The sequence below is a fragment of the Linepithema humile genome, chromosome 7, assembly GCF_040581485.1.
Source record: "Linepithema humile isolate Giens D197 chromosome 7, Lhum_UNIL_v1.0, whole genome shotgun sequence".
In the NCBI taxonomy this organism is placed as follows: domain Eukaryota; kingdom Metazoa; phylum Arthropoda; class Insecta; order Hymenoptera; family Formicidae; genus Linepithema; species Linepithema humile.
The window spans coordinates 22,003,254-22,020,130 of NC_090134.1; the positions used below are offsets into that span (position 1 = coordinate 22,003,254).

At 30.2% G+C, this 16,877-nt stretch overlaps 2 protein-coding genes across 2 annotated transcripts; both read left to right on the plus strand.

Annotated features, from left to right (window-relative positions):
• Positions 1–1,094: 1,094 nt before the first annotated feature.
• LOC105673536 (farnesol dehydrogenase-like) lies at positions 1,095–11,903 on the plus strand. Its single transcript, XM_012369253.2, has 6 exons — positions 1,095–1,162; positions 8,454–8,830; positions 9,426–9,552; positions 10,134–10,266; positions 10,492–10,629; positions 11,512–11,903. Exons 1-6 carry the CDS (start codon positions 1,110–1,112, stop codon positions 11,608–11,610), a joined length of 927 nt encoding a protein of 308 aa, XP_012224676.2. The 5' UTR covers positions 1,095–1,109; the 3' UTR covers positions 11,611–11,903.
• A 1,213-nt stretch (positions 11,904–13,116) lies between these two features.
• On the plus strand, positions 13,117–16,326 carry LOC136996858 (farnesol dehydrogenase-like). Its single transcript, XM_012369254.2, has 5 exons — positions 13,117–13,471; positions 14,067–14,193; positions 14,783–14,915; positions 15,115–15,252; positions 16,150–16,326. Exons 1-5 carry the CDS (start codon positions 13,168–13,170, stop codon positions 16,246–16,248), a joined length of 801 nt encoding a protein of 266 aa, XP_012224677.1. The 5' UTR covers positions 13,117–13,167; the 3' UTR covers positions 16,249–16,326.
• The last annotated feature ends 551 nt before the right edge of the window (positions 16,327–16,877 follow it).

A 16,877-nucleotide genomic window follows, 5' to 3' on the forward strand; every position in this document is an offset into this window, starting at 1 on the left:
AGAATCCGTTTTACGACACAACAGCGTTTCATCGCGACACAGGGCATTGCTTTCATTCCCAAGGATGCATTAAGAGGCTCAATTGCGCGGCTCTCCATTAAGTTCTTGCATTCCAGAAAGATTCATCCGACAATGACATTTTTCATATCTGCTTACAGTTAGATTCACTATAGTTAATAAACTTTGTCGTCAACATACAAATCATAATTCAGTCAACTACGACAATTTATTATAATTCTTCGGCAAAATTTTTCAATTAGTTAATGCACGGTACAAATATTCAATTAGATTTGAACGTGATCTAAACCGGATGTGCACTTCGATTAAGTAGTGTCGGGCATCAGCGTAAATTTCGGGCATCAGCGTAATAGTTTCGCTTGGCAGGGATGGTTCTACAAAGTCTACAAGAACCACGAAGGAAGAAGAATTATCTAAGATTAATGATCTTTTTCCTGAAAAGGACAGGAGGACCCTGTCTGTGAGGCGTTTTCAAGTACACAAGGCAGCGTATAAGTTTTCGAGCAAATAGATCCGTACAGAAAGTAAACTACGTTGTCCGCTTGTCGGAAATACGTCAAACATTACGGTCATTCATTGCCTGCTGTAAATATCGGCGACGCCGTTTTTCAGTCAGATCAATTAGATTAATGCGAATCAATGAATCGAAATTATCCACAAATTCATTCCCCGTCGCTATAAGTTTCTTTTAACAATGCGATGCGGGTTCGCGGGTTCCACAATCTCTCATTTCTTCACATTCTGCATCGAAGTAAAGTCTAGTTTATCGAACAAATTCATCGCGCTTGGTTCTTCTTTCGATTCTTTTCTTATCTTAGAAATACGTCATTCTATTAAACAAGATAAGAACATAATTATACAAGATGTTGACATCGACACATTCCCGCTTTCTCGTTTTTCTTATGTTTTTTTACCAGTGAAGATTGGATTCAGTCCGGCAAAGCCGACAAGAAATTTCAAGATAATCGCACGAAGATTACAAAGTGAGGGTAGAGGCTATTTTATATCGGGATCTTTGCAAAAGTGCGTATCATTCGTTCTCGCAAAATGATCATGCGAGACCCATTCCCAGTAAGACTGCGCACGTTCTCATGGGAGGATCAGAACTTCTACAACGGGATATCCGTAGGGATATACCTCATAGGTTTGCATATTACACACATATTTTTCTGTCGCTTGGTATCTTATACAATTCCTAGCAATAAATGAAGAACATTTTCTGAATCACATACATATTAAATATATATTATTTGATGCAAAATAGATGCAAAATAGATGCTTGCTCGTAAATTTTACATACAGGATGAGAAGTTGCTGAAATTAATTAGCTGTTATTTTTATGCATATAAAAAGCGAAAAAGGTAAAATACTCTCTAACAGAGAATACTTTGCAGTTTTATTTATACATATAAACTAAAGACAATATTTTTATTATTAAATAAATGTTCATAGAAAATGTCAAATGTTGCTAATTTTAATGGTATATATATTTTCGAAGAGTGTGCATTGTCAGAATTATAACAAAAATCACTTTCAGAAACTATAACTGTAACTGTGACTTTTGTTACATAAAGTTTTTTATAGTTTTTTAAAAGCGACTTAATTTTTATTAAAGTTAGCAAAATTTAGCATGACAGCTAATTAGTTTCAGTAACTTTCCATAGGACATTCTGTTATGCCATTATCCCAATGATATATTTGCAATGTCATTTTAAATTATAGCGTGCTATATGCTATTGCTTCTATGCTATTGATGTAAAAATGTAATATACATCCATAGACTTTTATGTGTTATTAAAAGTTTATTAAAAATGACGCGCTATAGAGTTAATTACTATTTTAATTATATTAAGAATCTCACAAAACTGTTAAATGTTAACTGTTAACATCACACATGATATTTACATAATGCATTAGAATAATTTGGAATTATTATTATAAACTCCTTGCCAACGCGAAATTTTACCGACCTTGATTACGACGACGTAGATTCTATAGCGGTACATTTTCGATGCAAGAGGCTCGTATCGGACGTGATTTAATTGCACGTCAATCTTTCGTTGAGCGAGAGTCCTCGAGTTATACGGACTTCTCTATAGTAAAGCGACGCATTATGTATATGCGCGAGTTAATATTCCAATTCGTACCGTACCGCGATTAAAAGAATTAAATGCATTCTTAATTTTTATTTCATGGCAAAATTCGTTCACAACATAAAAATTCAAGGTTCCAATGTTTTTTCTCTTATTATGATAATCATTCATATTATCCATTAATCATAATTGAATAATAATAAAGTACGTAACTGCATGTAAGAATAATTACAATGAAGTTGTATCGTGACATTGCGTTTTCATCGTCGCGCTGAGAATCATATTGGCGCTCATTAAAGTAAGAGGTCACGTAAAAAAAAAAAAAGACAGGTATTTAAATCATTCATCATGTTGTTTGTATCACTCTAAAAAATGATATATCACGTATATATATATAATTTTAGCTTCTAGAATCTAATTAGATAACTTCGAGAAATAATGAAAAAGATATTTTGATTTCAATTTTAATTCACTTTAAACAGTTTTAAATTGCAAAAATGCATCGTGACATTGCATTTTTGTGATCTCGCTGAGAATCACTGGCGTTTATTCAAAGTAGGAAATCTCGTAAAAAAATAAACACGGATATTTCAATCATTTATCATTGCTTGTGTCATTCTAAAAAATGACATAAAAATTGTAGCTTTTAGAATCTATAATAATTACGTAACTTCAAGAAATAAAAAAATATCTTGATAATATTTCAATTTTTCATTCACCTTGAACAGAATTTTAAATTGCAAAGACACATCGTGACATTAGCATTTTTATGATCACATTGAGAATCATACCAGCACTTGTTCAAAGTAGGTCTCGTGAAAAAAATTAACACCTACGTGAGACAATTGCGAGCTTCTGTCATTGAGTGTCTTCAATCGGACCAAATCTGGTAGCGGCTCGCAATTTCCGTCACCTCCAAACAGGATGAGCGACACATCCCATCACGTCCTTCGATACGAAATTCATTTTCACATACAAGGTGTCACATGCGCATTACAGTACCGACCTTAATTTTCATAGCAGAGTTTCAGAGATTGATTTTAATTTTAATTTTTGATTAAAACATTGAGACGATATTTCTTGTTTCTATTCCAGAATCTATTCCAGAAAATTGCGTACAAACGATTGGAAATCTCATCATTTAGTTATATCACAGATACGTAGCCTTCGTCTAGCAAGAAGTATTTCCTTTTGTTCTAAAACTTGCAAATTTGCACGTAAAGCGAAAGATAGGCAATACCATACATAGAACTTGGAAAGCGACCGAAACTTTGCGCGCGAAGGCGACAACGCGTTCCTTTTGGAACCTGAGGATATCTCCCTTTTCATCCCAAATCATATCATATCTTGGACAACAATACCAATCTCAACGAACAGTGTGACAATTAAAGGCTCAGACAAAAGATTCAAGCTTATTGTATAAATAAATCTCTAATAGAAGCAAAATAGAATGTGTACATCGGAATACGTAGTACTTGAAACGCATTTGTGAAATGGCACTGAGAAGATGTTTATTAGCGACGCAATATGAATTTGCAATGAAAATAAATGAGAGATAAATGCGTATTAAATATGCTAGAAGTACATTTAGTTTGAAGTGATGCAAGAGAATATACGAAGAATATATAAATTGTTATATTCGATGCAACATTCTCCGACTCTTTACATTTTCCTTATCGACAAATCAATTTTCAATCATTTCTTTATTGCATGACTTTATTTTATTACTTCGCGCGTATATAGTAATAATAAAAAATGTACATGGAGAAAATTTTATATAAAAAATTACTATGTACGGCAGTAGCCGCCGTAAAGAGATTATAAAAATTTTTATTACGTTTTTCACATAATGGCACATAATATTTAATTGTAATTTCTCTTATGATCTGCGGCTACTACCGCATCCCAATAATTTTTAATATAAAATTTTCTCCGTGTATAAATGTACAAATGGAAAAACTAAATTTAAATTAGCAATAATTTAAAAGGAAAAAATAAGCTACTCGCCATCGTTTCGACATCGTGTTATATTTTAACATAATTTAAACATAAGACTTCTGACATTAAGATGCAAATCGTATGAATAATAAAAAAAACCAAAAAATCGGAATTTTTTAATATTCAAGATTGAAGCGTTATACAACAAGGAATAATTAATAATTATTTTACACTGAGGATGACCAAAAACAAATAGGTCGAAACGTTTATGAACATGTTTTGAAAAATAAATGATTTGCTGAACAATATTACCTAGCTTCGACTCTAGTAGCTTATTTTTTCCTTTTAAATTATTGATTTAATATAAGAGCCAATTTTAAAGATTTGATTTATTAATCGTTAAATTAGCAAAACATAATTGCGCAGAAACAGTCTAACGATCAAAAACATAGTATACAAATCGCCGCAATCCCGCTCGTCGCGCTGTTCACGTCGTGTACTTTCCCGTATCATCTAACTTTAATCCCAAGCGGGCCACTCGTAGATCTTTAATCCCTTGTTCGTGAGCAGAAATCTCCGCACTATCGTTTCCTATCCGAATCTAATCTCCACGATTCACCCGTTTCTTACTCTCATTACACCAACGGAAGTTCATCACAGACGGATGACTTGCATTGTTTTGCCGCTACTAATTACTTTTTCCATTTTCTTTTCACAATTTCTATGAGTTGTAAAAATCACACTCGCGAAAATATAAATTGATTACTGTCCTACAACTCTAAGAAGAAAACACTTGTAATAATTTTTTTTTTTTCGATTTTGATAAGCTTTGAATAGCTATAAAATAATTCATTAATTTAACTTTCTAAGTTTCTCGTGCAATCAAAATCTGATATTTTTTAAAATTTGCTTTCTCTTTTCAGCATTTTTGTAAATTTTAATTATTTACAAAAACAAAATTTGAATAATGTTATTTAAATTTATTGGGATATCAAAATTTATTTCTACGTTCGACAATTGAAGATATTAAAGCAGTAGATATTTATGGACTGAATGACCTTGATAGGAAAATAAGTGCAATCAGCCATGTGGATAGAACTGACGGCCAGAACAATGTAGAATTATGCAAAATGATGTAATGACCCATACATTGATGCACCTAATAGCACAGTTTAGTATATGTTTTATACGTGCTCTGTTATCTTGTTACATAAACCTCTATAGCGCTATAAAAAAATAAAGATTACTAGAAGCGTGTAAGTACTTAAAAATTGTCCCACGCATTTATTGCTAAATCATTATTCATAAAAAGTTAATGGATTTATAAAATTGTTTCTCTTCATCATATCGTACATTTAGAAGCTTTGAGAGTCTAGGTTGAATAGAGAATTAATTGCAGCTAGATGCATTTCATTTTTGCTTCTACTCTTCGGAAGCATCTCTTGCCACGTACGATTAAATGAATGCAAATCTATGCAAGTTTTTTGCGTAACAATGTCACAAGAAACATTACACGTGTTTTTTTTTGTAATAAATATCTCACGGCACATCTCTAGGCGCAAATTTCGTCATATTTTTTGCGCCTCGGGCAAAGGGAATTAAAAGTTGCTGAGTGGCAAGTTTTCACCAAGTAAAACTGTTACACGTAACGTTACTTTCGGCAATAATTCATCACGATGAATTATTCGTTACGTTTAAATTAATTATGTAAATTATGTAAGTGTTTCTTATTATCTCTTATTCTTATTCATCCTCTACTTTTATAACCGCAATAGTATTCTAAAAAATCGAAATTCCACACATCTTTATCTCATTCCATGTCCTTCATCGCATTCGAAAAAAAGCGAAAAAAAAGATATACACGATTCGATCACCTTTCAGGAATCATAATCGTAAATTCAATTTATCTCTTTTCTATTATCTCATCCATATTAAAGCGCGGATCTCTTTTAAAGTCGGCAAAACTAGTTTCCTTTATCTGTCTGCACACATGGGCGATGTATTAAATTTCTTGCACTACCTATAATGCACAATTGCATTCTCTCAAGCAACCCGATGCTACTAAAATCACGTGTTTGCTAAAGTTACAGAACTTTTACTCGAATTTCTTAAAAACAAATCCACCCCTGCAAACGAGTGGGCGGGGACAAAAAACGACGAGCGAAAGCAAGTTAAAAGCGGAAATTCACTACGGAGGACTCTTCAGGGCAGCACCATCAGCGATATTCAAAATCTTTTCTCCTCACTTGCTATCATTGTTACCGTTCGCCACTTTGACCTACGCCGTCGTCTGCGTCTGCTTTTTGACTCGGAACTTTACTGATAACCCACATTGAACATCGTTTCGATTCGTAAGAATTCAGCCTTGCAAACGTAAGCGTCATCGCCGCTTTTAAATAGTTTAGAATAGTTTTTATCGAATTTATTACCAGAAGCACAACTATATATATATATATAAAACGTAAATTGACACATGGAATAAAAAATGTATACGATTGGATATTCAATGTTATTCAATCGATTTTGACAAACTGCTTTTCAACTCCGAAAAGCAACAACTGATGAGAAAATTTTAAAGTTATCTTAAAATTTATAAATAAAAATATTACGGTCAAGCCGCGTTGAATATTATCGCTTGTTATAAATTTTTTAAAGTAATTATACAATTCATATCGCACATCCACAAGTAAAGTCAAAATTTTTTAAATTTTGTTTTATATGCAGATTGTCAAAAATTGGCCGAAACGTATATAGATTGTGTAATTGTTTTTAAAAAATGTATAACAAATAATAATATCCAGCGCGGCTATGTTTAAAAGTGAACTTATTAAACTTTTTTTAAGCATATTGATAAGATTGATAAACTAAAGGAAAAAAAATTTATTTTGCGATTATACTATCTATTTGCTACTCGAATACACATTCAATTAAGTATAACTTCAGTTTTATCTATCCAAACAGTTATTTTCTGTGTTTTTATGCTGTATGCTCATATATTAGCAATTGCATGTACATGAAACACGATCAAATATTTCCGTCGCGCAAACCGATATGATGTACATTATTAGGAGCAGACCGTAACCGACCACCCTAACGAGTTTGCTAATCCTTTGGTAGAAGGATGCCTTCTATTGAACGGTCCGTGTCCCTCGTATTATCCCGTTGATCCTGTTTAAGTTTATATACTAGCAAAAGGAGCCGTACTCAAGATCGGACAAAGTAAATTACTTGCTAAAATTTGCAAAATCCACACTTGAAAGCGTGTTTTACAATAATTACCGTTAATTAAAATTATTCAACAACTAAAATTTTTTATACATTGCTCAAATTTTTAATTTTTACGAAAATGTTAACATTAAGAGTTTGCCATCAGTAAAAATATGTGTGATGTATATTTGCAATTATTATTATATTAGGGAATTGTCTAATATAAGAATTTCGAAAAAAATTATCATTGTAATACACATGTGTGTAAGTAATACACATTATAAGACGTGTGATCGACATGTAATCTGTAATTTTATCGTGATGTTAATGCTTGCGCAATTATAATATCTAAACGTACATAACTATGTTATTTGATTCGTCCAAATCTTCATAATTATTTATACAAAACATGTATCTATAAATACTTTAAGAGCTCTCTTCATCATTTTTACGTACGTTTTCATATACGCGCTTTTGTATTCGTTCCATTCAACAGATCTTACAACTGAAAAAATATTCTCATGATGAAATCTTATAATTAAAATTCCTCTAACAATAAACCGAACAACAATTATATAGAATAATAGACAAGTCTTCGAATTTAACAAATCGCGGTAAATAAAAAATTTCTTTGTTAACATTATATAATATTGAGTAACAACTTGCTAAAAACTGATTAGTCATTATATTAGCATAGCATTAGTATAGGATTAGTATAGTATAGGATAGCATGGCAGAGATAGTAGTTTACGATGAATTAACAAAAACTGTGCGATGCCACGAAAGAAACACGCAATTGTACGTTTCCAGAGTCAATACAAACAAAGATCTCTAACTGAAAACTTAATTCAGAGCCTTTTATTGCAAATTCCTAACAGATATAATTAAATAAACAACAAATAAAATATTTTGTGAATGTTTCTATAACTTCTATTAGTCGTTAAAGTAATGACGTTTACATGATGTTTTCTTTAGCATAACTCCTGCCTATTGCCTATATAATATATTTTTTTCCATTTAAAATATTGTATGCCAGTAAATTCTTTTTCCCACGTTCTTCGATGCGCTCCAACCATGTTTCGATTTTATTACATTAAACACAAATTAAAAAAAAAAATTTTGTCATTTTTCAATATGACATATGCAAATGTTTGTCTTCCCCCAACTCCTTGATTACTGTTATCGGTGAACTAACAGTGGTGAGGGTAAGACTTTAAAAGGACAACAACGACTCAGCAGATCAGCAGTCCGTCATAAAATTATTATCCCGATGGAACGTTGGGCGGGAAAAGTTGCATTAGTTACCGGAGCGAGTGTAGGAATTGGCGCGGACGTGACTCGAGCTCTCGCTGAAAATGGTATGAAAGTGATTGCCGTCGCGAGAAGATTGGAAAATTTACAACAATTGGCAGAGTCTCTTAAACGCAAATGTAAAGCGGAAGTGTATCCAATGCAATGTGATGTCCGACAGGAAAAAGATATTCTTAAAGTGTTCCAATGGGCGGAGAAAGAATTGGGCGGTGTTGATGTGCTCATTAATAACGCCGGTGTGCTTTCGACTCAATCGATTATAGGTAAATTAGGATATTTTCTTCTTTATTCCTTTTTTTCCTTCTTTTCTGCGAAAACGCGATTTAACTATAGATAGTTTTTCATATAATAGTAAACTTTATCAAATTTATATATCAGTTCATTATTAATAACGTAATTAGAAATTTTATTTGCCATTAATAACTTATTGATAAATTAAATTTTTGAAAATAAAACAAAGATAAAAAAAAAGAACAATATGAGCCGTTCAGAAGATAAAATAAATATCTCCATTTTTTGCAATTATTTTCACAATTTTAACAGCAAAACACATAATTGATGTTTAACTTTGTAAAATAAATAACTTTGATAATTCTATTTATCAAAGATGGCCTCAAGATGGCCAAATTTTTTTAAGATTTCAAAAATTATTACTACTAAAATGTTTCGATTCTGTTCGAATTATGCTTCTATTGCGAAAAAGTACTTGTTACCTTAAAACCGAGTTGGATATTTCTCAGAATCAACACAATTTTAATTATCCGTAAAATTAATGATGCTTTTTTTAACATCTTTATAATGAAAATATTTCAAGTTGGTTTCACACATTTTATATTATTCGCAATTCTTTGTTAAAAGAGGGATCGACGGATGAATATCATAAAATTCTGGATGTGAATGTAATCGCAGCGGCAATTTGTTCGCGACAGTTGGCGCAATCCGTTAAAAAACGAAAAGCGTCAGGTCACATCATTAATATTAACAGGTACAAAATAAATTATTCTATACTTTATTATTAAGTGTATTAAATGCGAAATAGACTTTAACTGGAGAATAAATCAATTAGTAACATATATTAATTAAAATAATTATAAGAAATATTTGCAAAGAAATCTTTTGATAATTCGATTAATTAATAATTTTGTGTAAAACAAACAATTTCTGAATATTGATTCGACAAGAAGCGGTAAAACATTAAATGTGCGATCTATGCTACCCAGCAGTAATGTGTCATAAAAAGCTAAATCGTAGCTGATTCGCACTATCGAATGATATCTGCTTTCAGTTTATTAATTCTTACCGAAATCCTAAAGTTATATATTCTTTTTACAAAAATATTCTTGCCAAAATATTCATTCTTACAATTTCGACGATTTTTCGAGAGTATCAAAAAACGTGCATTCCAACTTTCATCGTTTTTTGTTTAATTAAAACTCATGCTTATATATTTGTCTATATATGTATATTCATGATTTAAGATGCGGTTTTCAACCATTTTACCTTTACTCTTTTTACTTTTTTGACTCTTTTTTTGACACTGTTAATTTATTTTTATTTTATTTACAGTATAGCAGGACATTATGCAAGCAACATGGTTATGCCAATGAGTGTGTATTGTGCCAGTAAATATGCAATCACTGGCATGACTGAAACTCTGCGCACCGAATTAAGAGCCGCCCAAATCGATGTAATAGTCACGGTATGCAAATTTTTATATTAAAATTGTTGTTAAAAGTTCTTCGGACTTGTGCAATGTTAATCAAAACTAGTAAATAAATATGTATGTCAATAAATAACTTTGTTTGATAATATTTAATATCTCTTTTTCAACATCATAAGAGATAATCAGAAGTTTGCAATAATAATGATAAAATAACAAATATATACTGTTATTAAGAAATAAATGATATTTTCAAAACAACAGAGCATCAGCCCTGGCGCCGTAAAAACAGATATGATATTAGAAATCTTCCCCGACGCTGAAAAACACTTACCTATGCTACATGATAAGGATATTGCAGATGCAGTGATCTATTGCCTACAGGTGCCGCCTCGCGTACAGGTAAGTTTTTTAAAGAATAATATAATAATTTATATTTTCTTTATTCTGCATTCTTTCTTATTTTTGCACCGTAGATCTGCAAAAAAAAATTAAAAAAATTAAATTTGAGCAAAATAAAAATTATATTGAATAAATAATAATAACATATGCATGTTCGTAAAAATAATACGTATTTCAGTACTCTGTTAATTGATAAAACAATTTTTATCGCAAAATTTGTAACAAATGTCAAAAACTACAACATTTTACATACACAACGCGGTTTTTTTTTTAATTTTCCTATAATTTTTTGTCTGAATTATGCAACTTTAAAACTAACCCTACATTTTGCGAAAAGTAACGTTTACCATCGGCAGTAGCATTACGTAGTAGAAATACAGGTTTAGCTTCAAAGTTGTATAACTCGACCTAAAAAAAAATCGTAGTAAAATTTATATAAACGTATTTTGTAAGCAAAATGTAATTTTTGACATTTGTTATAAATGCCGCAAAAAAAATTTTTTTATTGTATTGTAGTGTTGAATGTACAAAATTTTTAAAACGAAATAATTTGTTCTTTTGAGTTAATAAAAATTAAAAATATTAAAAAAAAATTAAAAGCACATAAAAGTACAAACTTGAGGATTTCAAATTTTTTTCAATTTTTGGTATGCAAATAATTTTTCGTCGAGTTTCAATGATCGATAAAAAATACTCGATTTTGAACGTCGGAAAAGTATTTTCCATTTTTTGTGGAATACGAAGTATAATATGATGATACAAATGTGCTACTCAAACAACTTCACAATGTTGCATTATAATAATAAATTGCACAAATTAATTATAGTTTAAGTTGAACATTAATTTCATTCTAATTAAACAATCGTATTTTATCTGTTGCAGATATGGGAAATCACATTAGCACCAAATAACTGGGGCTTAAGCGATTCAGCCTTAGCTGGCTCTAAGCTATCGCAAAAGCCTGACAAAATAAAAAAGTAGAATAACAAAACAACAAAATATACTGAGACATATCAAAACAAAAAATAAATACAGTAAAATAGAAATTTTAAACTAAGATTTTCATATTTATATATTTTTCCAAAACTGTAATAACAATTTTTATTTAAAAAAATTAGAAAAATTATTAATTGTATTTCCCAGCAATACTTACTTTCTTTTAAGTTGTAACGGTTCTTTTAAGTTGTAACGGTAATTTACAAATTTATATGTAAATTTATATGTAAATAACATTAATTGTGAAATCTGAAAATAAAATCGAAATTATTTACGAATCACTTATTAAAAATTATTTAGAATTAAGTTTATCTGCTCCTCAGTAAGAAAAAACTTAAATTACCGATAATTTAATAAATGAATAATAATGCAATTTTTGCATATCTTGCTCAGAAAATGAAATCGGTAGCGTTTAAGTAATCGAGTATATTTATTTCTCTGCAGATTTACGCAGAGTATAATAAGACACACAGTGTGCCTCTGTGTAATATAATATTAACATATCTCTCGTTACGTTTGCAATTTCATTACATCACATCAAACGGGCGTGATGCTGGAATTGCCGGTTATGTACACATTCTTGTATTAAACTGAGCTGGAAAATAAAATTAGAAAATGTACAACCATTGCAATTTGTGACACATTTAGAAACGATCAACATCAATGGCATAGCACGAACTCGCATCATCGTCCGCCAAGATTTACAATAATTGATTCGAAAGAAGTAAAAGGAGACTTAAAACAGGAATAGTAATACATTTTGTGTACCTTTAGCTTAAGAATTAATAGCATTGGTCGAGTATTGTTAAAATTTCTTTGTTTACATTACAAAAATTGAATAACAACTTATTAAAAACTGATTAGTCATTATATCAGTATAGCAAATTAGTATAGCAAAAATATCAGTTTATGATGAATCAGCAAAAACTGTGCGATGCTACGAAAGAAAACAGCAACACGCAATCGTACATTTTCCAGAGCTAATAGAATCGGAGATCACAGATTGAAATCTTAATTTATAGCCTTTTATCGTAAGTTTCTACCAAATAAAATTAAGTAGAGTATACTTTATCAAATAATAGAAGTTATACAAACTTTCGCAAACAATATTTTGTATGTTATTTATTTAATTTTATCTAGCAGGAGCTTACGACAAAAGGTTATAAATTAAAATTTCAATCTGTGACCTCCAAGCGCAAAAACGTGAAGAAAAAAATTTACTGACATGAAATATTTTAAATGTGAAAAATTATATTGTATAAGCAGATAATGTTTAGCGATTTAAAATATTTCATGGCAGTAAATTTTTTTTCTCACGTTCTTGCGCTCCGGTCACGTTTTTGATTTTATTACTTTAGACACAAATTAAAATAAAATTATCTTGTCATTTTTCACATATGATGTGTGCAACTGCTCGTCTCCCTCCTAAGTCAATTAATCGTTGAGTACCGTTATTGCCGAGCCAACATTGGTGAGGGTATAACTATAAAAGAACAGCAGCGACTCAACAGATCGACAGTCCGACATAAAATTTATATCGCAATGGAACGTTGGGCGGGGAAAGTTGCGTTAGTTACCGGAGCGAGTGTAGGAATTGGCGCGAAAGTAACCCGTGCTCTCGCTGAAAATGGTATGAAAGTGATCGCCGTCGCGAGGAGATTGGAAAATTTACAACAATTGGCAGCGTCTCTTAAACGCGAATTTAAAGCGGAAGTATATCCAATGCAATGTGATGTCCGACAAGAAAAAGATATTCTTAATGTGTTCCAATGGGCGGAGAAAGAATTGGGCGGTGTTGATGTGCTCATCAATAACGCCGGTGTGACTTCCACACAATCGATTATAGGTAAATTACGATATTTTCTCCTTTTTTTTCTTTTTTCCTTCTTTTACGAAAACGCGATTTAACTATAAATACTTTTTCGTATAATAGTAAACTTTATCAAATTTATATATTAATTTATTATTAATAACGTAATTAGAAGTTTTATTTGCCATTAATGGCTTATTGATAAATTAAAGTTTTGAAAATAAAACAGATAAAAAAAAAAAGAACGATATGAGCCGTTTAGAAGATAAAATAAATATCTCAATTATTTGCAATTATTTGTACAATTTTATCAGCAAAGCACATAATTGGTGTTTAACTTTTTAAAACTTAAATAAATTACTTTGATAATTCTATTTATCAAAGATGGCCTCAAAATGCCCAATTTTTTTAAGATTTTAAAAATTATTACTACTAAAATGTTTCGATTCTGTTCGAATTATGCTTGTTGCGAGAAAGTACTTATTACCTTAAAACCGAGTTGGATATTTTTTAGAAGCAACACAATTTTAATTATCCGTAAAATTAGTGTGTTTTTTTTAATATCTTTATAATAGGAATATTTTAAGTTGGTTTTACACATTTTATATTATTCGCAATTCTTTGTTAAAAGAGGGATCGACGGATGAATATCACAAAATTCTGGATGTGAATGTAATCGCAGCGGCAATTTGTTCGCGACAGTTAACGCAATCCGTTAAAAAACGAAAAGCGTCAGGTCACATCATTAATATTAACAGGTACAGAATAAATTATTCTATACTTTATTATTAAGTGTATTAAATGCGCGCGCGAAATAGACTTTAACTGGAGAATAAATCAATTAGTAGCATACATTAATTAAAATAATTATAAGAAATATTCGCAAAGAAATATTTTGATAATTCGATTAATTAATGATTTTGTAAAACAAACAATTTCTGAATATTGATTCGACAAGAAGCGGTAAAAAATTAAATGTGCGATCTATGCTAACTAGCAGTAGTGCGTATATCGAAAAACTAATTTGCAGCTGATACGCGCTGTCAGATGACATCTGCTTTCAGTTTGTTAATTCTTACCGAAATCCTAAAGTTAAATATTCTTTTTACAAAATTATTCTTGCCAACATATATATTTTTACAATTTTGACGATTTTTTGAGAATATCAAAAGATGTGCATTCCAACTTTCATCGTATTTTGTTTCATGAAAATTCATGTTTATCATATATTTGTTTATATATGTATATTCATGATTTAAGATACGGTTTTCAACCATTTTACCGTTACTTGTTTTACTTTTTTGACTCTTTTTTGACACTATTAATTTTTTTTCATTTTATTTACAGTATAGCAGGACATTATGCAAGCAACATGGTTATGCCATTGAGTGTGTATTGTGCTAGTAAATATGCTATCACTGGCATGACTGAAACTCTGCGCAACGAAGTAAAAGTCGCTCAAGTCGATGTAATAGTCACGGTATGCAGATTTTTATGTTAAAATTGTTGTTGAAAGTTCTTCAGACATATGCAATATTAATCAAAGCTAGTAAATAAACATGCATGTCAATAAATAACTTAGTTTGATAATATATCATAAGAGATAATCAGAGATTTGCAATAATAATAATAAAATAACAAATATATTCTGTAACTAAACGATATTTTCAAAACAACAGAGCATCAGCCCTGGCGTCGTAAAAACAGATATGGTATTGGATAATTTCCCCGAAGCTGAAAAGAACTTACCTATGCTACATGATAAAGATATTGCAGATGCAGTGATCTACTGCCTACAGGTGCCGCCTCGCGTACAGGTATGATTTTTAAAAAATAATATAATAATTTATATTTTCTTTATTCTGCATTCTTTCTTATTTCTGCACCGTAAATCTGTAAAAAAAAAAAATTTTTAATTAAATTTGAGCAAAATAATAAATATACTGAATAAATAATAATTACATATGCATGTTTGAAAAAATAATACGTATTTCAACACTATGTAACTTGATAAAACAATTTTTATCGCAAAATTTGTGACAAGTGTCAAAAACTACAACATTTTACCTACACTACGCGGTTTTTTTTCAAATTTTCCTACGATTTTTTTGGTCTGAATTATGCAACTTTAAAAGTAACCTTAAATTTTGCGAAAAGTAACGTTTACCATCAGCAGTAGCATTACGTAGTAAAAATACAGGTTTAGCTTCAAAGTCTTTTAACTTGACCAAACAAAAAAATCGTAGTAAAATTTTAAAAAACATGTTTTGTAGGTAAAATGTTTTAGTTTTTGATACTTGTCATAAATTCCGCGAAAAAAAAAAACATTTTATTACGTTGTACCGTTGTACCGTTCAATGTACGAAATTTTAAAAACAAAAGAATTTATTCTTTCGAATTAATAAAAATTAAAAATTAAAAAAAAATTAAAAGCACAAAAAGTACAAACTTGAAGATTTCAAATTTTTTTCAATCTTTGGTATGCAAATAATTTTTTGTCGAGTTTCAATGATCGATAAAAATTACTCGATTTTGAACGTCGGAAAATTATTTTCCATTTTTTGTGGAATATGAAGTATAACATGTTGATACAAATGTGCTACTCAAATAACTTCAAAATGTTGCATTATAATAAAAAATTGTAAAAATTAATTATAATTTAAATTGAACATTTATTTCATTCTAATCACACAATCGTATTTTACCTGTTGCAGATATGGGAAATCACCCTGGCGCCAAATAACTGGAACATAAACGATTTTGTCCTAGCTAGATCTAAGCTATCGCAAAAGCCCGACGAAGTAAAAAAGTAGAATAACACAACAACAAAATATACTGAAACATATCAAAACAAAAAATAAATACAATAAAATAAAAATTTTAAACTAAAATTTTCATATTTATAATTTTTCCACAACAGCGATCACAATTTTTAATAGAAAAAATTAGAAAATTTATTAACTGTATTTCCCAGCAGTCCTTACTTTCCTTTAAGCTGTAACGATGCAAATTTATATGTAAATAACATTAACTATAAAATCTGAAAACACAATAAAAAATAATTACGAATCACTTATTAAAAATTATTTAGGATTAAGTCAATCTGCTCTTCTATAAAAAAATAACTTAAATTACCGATAACTTAATAAATGAATAATAATGAAATTTTGGCATACCTTGCTCTGAAAATGAAATCGGTAGCGTTTAAGTAATCGAGTATATTTATTTCTCTGTAGATTTACGCAGAGTACAATGCTAATCACACACACAATGTGTCTCTGTGTAATATATTAATATATCTCTCGTTACGTTTACAATATCATTACATCACATCGAACGGACATGGTGCTGGAATTGCCGGTTATGTACACATTCTTGTATTAAATTGTGTTGGAAAATGAAATTAGAGAATGTACAATCATTGCGATTTGTGACACATTTA